Source organism: Crocuta crocuta, unplaced genomic scaffold, assembly GCF_008692635.1.
Source record: "Crocuta crocuta isolate KB4526 unplaced genomic scaffold, BGI_CrCroc_1.0 scaffold73, whole genome shotgun sequence".
Lineage (NCBI taxonomy): Eukaryota > Metazoa > Chordata > Mammalia > Carnivora > Hyaenidae > Crocuta > Crocuta crocuta.
The window spans coordinates 2,414,978-2,422,276 of NW_027529443.1; the positions used below are offsets into that span (position 1 = coordinate 2,414,978).

The following is a 7,299-nucleotide window of genomic DNA, read 5'->3' on the forward strand; positions in this document are numbered from 1 at the left end:
GCAGCATGGAGGAATGGAGGGATGGGGGGCGAGGTGCACCACGGAGAGGTGGGGGGACCGGGGGAGGAGCGCGCGGAGGGCACAGAGCCCGGGCGGAAGTCGAGCTCCAGGGGCCTGAGTCCCAAGAGGTGGCAGAGAAACCCCCAAGCGCACACACTCACATCCGTGGGGTCGTTCTCGTTCGAAATGTTGACCATGTAGGTGAGCTCGGAGTGCAGGTGATTATCAGGCGGGTACGGGTTACTCCACATCAGCAGCCACGTGTGGGAGGCGTTGGGGTGCACCGTGAGGTTTCCGGGGGCCCTGGGTTTCACTGTGGAGAAGCAGTGGCTGGTGAGGTGCCTGGCCAGGACAGTGGTCCACAGGACCCGGGCCATTGAGATGGTTTTACTCATGTACACCTCCGTGGCACACTGATGGGAAACTGTGTGGATGTGGTCCTAACAGAGAACGACCATCAGGATACGGATTACGATGTCGTTAAAACTCTGCTTCGCACGAGCGGGGATTAACGGACTTTTATGGTGACCCAAAATTTGGCCTTTTCACTTTGGTTTCATCACACTTTGGGCCACATCTATGTGCTGTGTTATTACGCAGCATTTTTGATTCGTGTGTTTTAAAACTTAGTCTCCTTTGAAGCAATCCTATCCAGGAGAGCATAGGTATATAAAGCCGGCACACATATGCAAAAATGATTTTAATTCATGGGTTCGTTCTTGAGTCTATTTAAACAACCCTCCCCAAGCTGTGAGCTGCACGGTACCTGCAAGAATATTCCTCTGCGGCTCCGTGGCTGTGACCTCAGGCAGGTTACGTGGCTTCTCTGTATTATAGTCAATTGTAACATGGGGATAGCTCTCTTCTGGAAAAGGAGGCTCAGAGCGGGACGGTGACTTGCCCAAGGCCACACAGCAATAAAGTGTGTCAAACTCCTAGAATCGTGGTGAATTGCTGCGGGAACTCTGGCTACCAGGATGAAGTCGGCCTTCCACGGACCAGACTGTCCGAAGCAGCAGCGGCTGACCAGTCCACAGAGGGCGGAAGGCCAGTTCCCAGCTCAGTGTGTGATCTGCAGGAAGCGTGCCTTCTATCAAGCACGCCTCACCTCAATACCCCAGTCTGGGCACTTAAATTCAGGTGGCTGAAGGGGACCTGATGTACTAGGGAGCCCAGCCCCATTTTGAAGATGGGAAGCTGGAACCCAGAAAGGGGCAAAAATCTCACCAAGTCCAGGGACACACAGAAGACTGCTTGCACCTGGCTCCCTCGAATGGAACCCGCCTCCCCTGCCCCAGAGCCCAGCCAGGGTTCAGGACCGGTCTCCCCCTCCTCCCCCAACCCTGGCTCCTCCCCTGCCCCACTCACCATGCCGGCTGGGCCTGAAGGAGCCACTCCACAGCATCTGTGTCCCAGCCGACAGGCGCAGCTGGTACACATCCGCATCGACCAGGTCCTCTGTGAGCATGCTGCACGTGCACGCCGTGCCCTCTCCGTCCTCAGGGACACATGTGCGGTTTCTGCAGACATGGGCATTGCGTTAGCTTGTCACAGTGAGGCTGGCTGTGACCCACGGGTGTCCCTGGAATGTGCCTCAAGGAACACATGTGCTCCTGGCCTCCTGAGCACCCTACCTTAAATACCAGATCTGGGGACCGGGGTGTGGGCAGCAGAACACACTACCACTGCTGTCCTTGCTGGCCACAAAGGGAAGGAACAAAGGCACTAAAGAATTTCGTGTGTGTGTGTGTGTGTGTGTGTGTGTCCCGGCAGTACCTTGAGGTGGCAGGGTTTACCCCAGTGTGCGGCTGGACCGTGGCAAGCCTTGGCATGCTGCCCCATGTCTCACGGCCCAGGGGAGGGGGCAGCAAACATTTCATGCAAAGGTCCAGAGAGTAAATATCTGGGGCTTTGGGGGCCATAGTATGTGTGTCCCAATATTCATCTCTGCTGTCGTAGCACCGAAGCAGCCATGGGTAATACGTGAACGAATGGGCATGGCTGTGTGCCAATAAAACTTTATTTACAAAAGCAGGTGGTGGGCCAGATGCAGGCCTCGGGTGATAGTTTGCAGATCCCTCGTCCAGGCCAGTATACCACATTTAGAAGCACAGCCCAAGGGGCGCCTGAGTGGCTCAGTCGGTGAAGCATCTGACTTTGGCTCAGCTCATGATCTCACGGTCTGTGAGTTTGAGCCCCGTGTCGGGCTCTGTGATCACAGCACAGAGCCTGGAGCCTGCTTCGGATTCTGTGTCTCCCTCTCTCAAAAATAAATAAATATTAAAAAAAATTTTTTTTCTAAAAAGCAACATAGCCCATCTACCTTAGGATGAAGATGTCTGTCAGCGAACCCTATATTCTGGGGTGCGGCATACCCTAATGTGCCCCCATGACTGCGTGCCTTGTGTACCCAATCACACCCTCGGCTCCGCCTGTAAGAGTAGCCCATGTGCCACGGATTATCCCAGTGGCCCACCCGGAAGAGCGCACCGCAGGCTCCACGGTCCACCAAACAGCACAGTGAGCTCCACTGCTGACGTGCCCAAACAGCAGTCTGGCAAGTGGAGCTCAAAGTGTGGTCCGGAGGGGTCACTAGGTCGAACCATCTTCATAATACCAAGAGGCTATTTGCCATTTTCCACACAAGCATAAGGTGGAGTTTTCTAGATGCGACACGATATGTGGTCACTGCTCCGATGGCTTAGTCGGTGAAGCATCTGACTTTGGCTCAGTCATGAGACTGAGAGAGGGAGACACAGAATCTGAAGCAGGCTCCAGCACCTGTGTGTTGCTGAGGTCTAACATCTCTGTTGTCATTGCTGATAGGGGACATACCAACATCACAGGCCACCTAGACAAAAGCTTTTGTCTAGTTTTTAAGCAGACAAACAAACCGCAGGACTCCAAAGTTTGAGAACCACTGGTCGAGTCCGATATTCCACCCACAGCCACGTGCCACATGCCTCAGTGACAGTGTGCTCAGAGCAGTGTGACCCACCCACTGAGCCCCAGGGCACCTCACTCTTTTTTAATGTTTATCCATTTTTGAGAGAGAGAGAGACAGAGCATGAGTAGGGGAGGGGCAGAGACAGAGGGAGATACAGAATCTGAAACAGGCTCCAGGCTCTGGGCTGTCAGTACAGAGCCCCACGCGGGGCTCGAACTGACGAACCACAAGATTATGACTTGAGCTGAAGCTGGATGCTTAACTGGCTGAGCCACACAGGCGCCCCAGAGCGCCTCACTCCTAACACGCTCAGTAAGCTGCAGGGAGGCCCAGGGCACCGCCTGGACCAGGCGAACTCCTGGGGCGAACGCCCTGGCCGCAGCCCCCCCACGCCCAGCTCCCCCTCGTGGTTTACTCGGACCCCGTGAAGTCCAGATGGTAGGACAGGCGGAGCTCGGCGCTGCAGTTGGTGGGACCGTCCATCTTCCACCGACAGACGGAGGTGCTGATGTAGTCGGAGAAGCAGCTGGGCGCATGCAGGACCTTGACGCTCCCTGGGGAGACACAGGGGTGCTCTGAGCAGCCAGAGCTGACAGCGAGGGGGACGCACGGCAGGGCGACGCGCCAGAGACCAGTCCAAGCGGGACCGAGGGGCCAAGGCCACACAGGAAACCACAGTCCCAGGCACGGTTGTATGCCTGTCTCTGCGGAGCTGGGTGAGGGCAGGGGCTCTGCAGTGTCCCAGCTGGCCTGGGGGGGTTCCTGATGTCAAAGAAGACCCCCCACGGCAGGCCCACCTCGTCTCACGACAACTCCACTACTTGCCCTCGGTCAAGTTCAAGGGCATTTCTAGTCTATTCCATCACCACAGGCATCCGCCCCAGAGCAGTGTGAGCAGAAGGGGCCACTCGCTCGCTCGCTCGCTGACCCCACCCATTGTGCGCCCCTCAACTCAGGCGGCACTTGTCACTCAGGTGTCCTTGTCCTCTGGCTGCCGGGTGCGTTCAGCCCATGTTAAGGGCAGGATGAGACGCTGGGGTATTCCTTCCAGCTAGTCAGTGGCAGGGCCGGGGTGTGACCCGGCAGGGTGTGTACTGGGTTTGCCAAATCATTCGAGAGCCCAACAAGAGACGGACAGGTGCCTTTCTCGCTCTGATGCCCGGCATCCAAGCGGATACCGGTTTGTACACGTTCGCTGGAAAGGACTTACTGTGTCAGGCAGAGTCTTAGATAGCTAATAAGTATTCTCAAACTCACCTCGTGTCCGAAACTAAAGTTGGACCCCTCCTCCCCCAAACACATGCCCCCAACTCTGTCCTGTGCTGTGTTTCTCCATCACTTTCTAACACTCTTTACAACTGACTTATAATTAGGACCCTCTGTCATTGGCTGCCCCTTCCCGCTACAACGTAAGCTCCTCAAGGCCCAGAATCTGTGTTTCGTTCACTGATTCTCCTGGGAGCCTGGCGTCTAAACAGTCAATGAACGTTTGCCGAATGAATGAGTGCATGAATGAATGAGAGGCAGTGACTTACCAGAGCCCGCCGCCCACACCAGGATCAGGCAGCTCACAGGGAACGTGAGCCCAGAGCAAAGCCGCCCCATTGGGAGATCCTAAGATACCTGCTGAGAGGAAGCAAGCCAGGTTAGTGCCAGGAATGAGCTGTCTGTGTCACCAGAGCTCGCCCTATCCTTATCATCATAAATACAACCCAGATGCGCAAAGCCCGCAACGCTTGTCCCAAGAGGCACTTCTTGAAAAAAAAAATCCTTATGACCTGTTAAGTGTAAGCAACCCCTTGGACTTATGGAAGCCCATAAGGCACATTTGTGTGTAAAGACTCTGATAAGTCCTGCAGCAGAGAAAGTTCTTTTTCTTCATTTTACCCAACACTTGCCTAATTTATTTCCCTACTCAACCTTCCTTTGTATGTGCCTGTATGCTAAAACTCCAATTAAACCCCTAAGAGATTTACAACTCCTTGATATATACTTTAGATGTTAATCTGCTTAGCCTTACAGGACTGGTTAAATAAATGGTAGAGCCATGCGATGCAGTATTAGGTGGAGATTAAAAAGGATACTGTTGTGGGCGCCTGGGTGGCTTAGTCGGTTAAGCGTCCGACTTTCGCTTAGGTCATGATCTCGCAGTTCGTGGGTTCGAGCCCCGCGTCGGGCTCTGTGCTGACTGCCAGCTCGGAGCCTGGAGCCTGTTTCAGAGTCTGTGTCTCCCTCTCTCTCTGACCCTCCCCTGCTCATGCTGTCTCTCTCTCTCTCTCTCTCCTAGAGATGAATAAAACATTTAAAAAAAAAAAGGATACTGTTGAATGTTTGACTTACACCAATGACCCCAATTCTCTGCAGCCCTCCTGGATCCACGTAACCTTGCAGTGCCCCCCCCCCCCACCGCCTCCGGGCAGGGCATTCTCCCCTGGCTGGGCTCAACCACGTAAGTAGCTTTGGGCAGCAGAAAGGAGCCAAAGGGACGCACTGCACATGCCTGCTTTTGCACAACCACTCTCTTAGGAACGCAGGTGCCAGCTCGCTGGAAGGCGGGGACATGCAACAGCAGTCAGTCAGGGAGCAGGCAGCCACCCCCAGCCATGTGAGCGAGCTCGCGCAAGATCAGCAGACGGGAACAACTGTGTAAGCGACCCCAGGCTGACCACAGTGCGCAGGGGACCCAGCGAGGTCGGTCAGGCCCGAGTCAGCTGACTCTCCCGGACCTGAGCTAAGTAAGCGTCTCCTGCTCCTGGGGTTTTGTGCTTTACGGCCACCCCCCTCCAGGGTTCCCCACCACCCAGACTCTGAACCCCACAGATCACCTCTGGGTTTTTTGCTCCATATAAATGGGGTAGTGCACCGCCCCTAATGTGTTAAATGCATCCCATAATACACAGCTGGGGAATAAAAGTCAGAAAGTAGACATCCAAAAAGAAAACACAATTCAAATCCCAAGGTCATGTACACATTCATATCAACGCTTCCAGATATGTATCCATACAGACAGGGTGATAAATATGGATTTTATGTACCCAAATAGCATTCCTCTAAAATGTTAAAACTTAAATTTTAAACTCAACATATCATGAACTATCATTCCGTACCACTATAGATTCACAGCATCAAATCGGCACTGTCCCGCCGTGTGTCACTGGATTTTAGCCTTTATTACTTTCGTTGCTCTGTTATTACACACAGCGTGGCGTAGAAGCCTGCCCATGGAGAGCCATTGCCACGCATTTCCTGATCCTTGCCTGAAGCTTTTTTTTTTTTAAGATATGATATTGACTTTTTTTTTCTCATGACAAAAGCCACACGTGATCACTGCAGACAATTCAGGAAAGAGAGACATGACAATGTACAAAACGAATGGCTGTGGGGGGCGCCTGGGTGGCTCTGTCAGTTAAGCGACTGGCTCTCAATGTCGGCTCGGGTCCTGGTCTCTGGGTTTGTGGGATGGAGCCCCAGGTCGGGCTCTGTGCTGACAGCATGGAACCTGCTTGGGATTCTCTGTCTCCTTCCCTCTCTGCCCCTCCCCTGCTCACATGTGTGTGTACTTATCTCTCTCTCAAAAATAAATAAGCTTAAAACAAAAAAGAATGGCTGTCATTCCATCACCTGGAAAAACATCCATTTCTAGTCTTTTCTACGCATACGTAGTTTGAGAGAAAGGGCTGGCACAATGTCTTCGGTCGTGGAGCGTGTTTACATCCCCGCTCCGCCTCCTCTCCCCGCAATGGCTGGCCAGGTAGCGCACTTCCTGAAGTTCCAACACCTGCCTATCACTCACTCGCCATAAACGTTGAGCAAAGCACCTAACCCCTCCGTGCCTCAGTTTCCTGCCCCATAAAGGGGAGCTAATAACGGCCCCTACCTGACCAGGGTGAGCTAACACACACAGGGTCCTCAAATAGTGACCCGAGCACAGTCACGGCCCAAGGAGTCACCGGTCACTTTCATTAAGGACAACTGCTCAGACGTGGAATCCCACGGGTCAAGGAGCGTGTGCACCTGCCCACGACACTCCCAGCACAGGACGCCTTCTACATGGGGGCAGGTTCCCGCCAATGCTGACAGCATCGGCCCCCCTGTCCCCACGGAGGTCTCTATCTCGGGGCCATGTTCAGGAAGGCTCCCTCCGGCTGCTCGGTGGCTCTGTGCTGAGTAAGGCAGTTACCCTACCGTGCATGGCGCTGGCTTCTGTACGTGCAGTGTGGAAATGAGACGGAGCCCTCACAGGGGTGGTGCAAAATGGAAGCGAGCTTAAAGCACTCGGCACAGTGTCTGGAGCACAGGGAGGGCTTTGTGTCCCTGCAGGGCCTCCCCCGCCAGGCCCCCCTCCCTCCCCC

General features: G+C 54.2%; 1 protein-coding gene across 3 annotated transcripts in view; it reads right to left on the reverse strand.

Moving 5' to 3' along the window:
* The window catches only part of IL4R (interleukin 4 receptor), a 27,631-nt gene that overhangs the window by 14,099 nt on the left and 6,233 nt on the right, over window positions 1-7,299 (reverse strand). Inside the window, exons 2-5 of one of the 3 annotated variants that reach the window (XM_077760461.1) lie at window positions 4,483-4,570; window positions 3,363-3,501; window positions 1,369-1,520; window positions 162-313 (exon numbers count right to left, since the gene is read on the reverse strand). In XM_077760461.1, coding sequence (XP_077616587.1) covers window positions 162-313; window positions 1,369-1,520; window positions 3,363-3,501; window positions 4,483-4,552 — 513 coding nt within the window. In that variant the 5' untranslated portion in view covers window positions 4,553-4,570. The other 2 variants (XM_077760462.1, XM_077760463.1) reach the window with 2 other exon arrangements.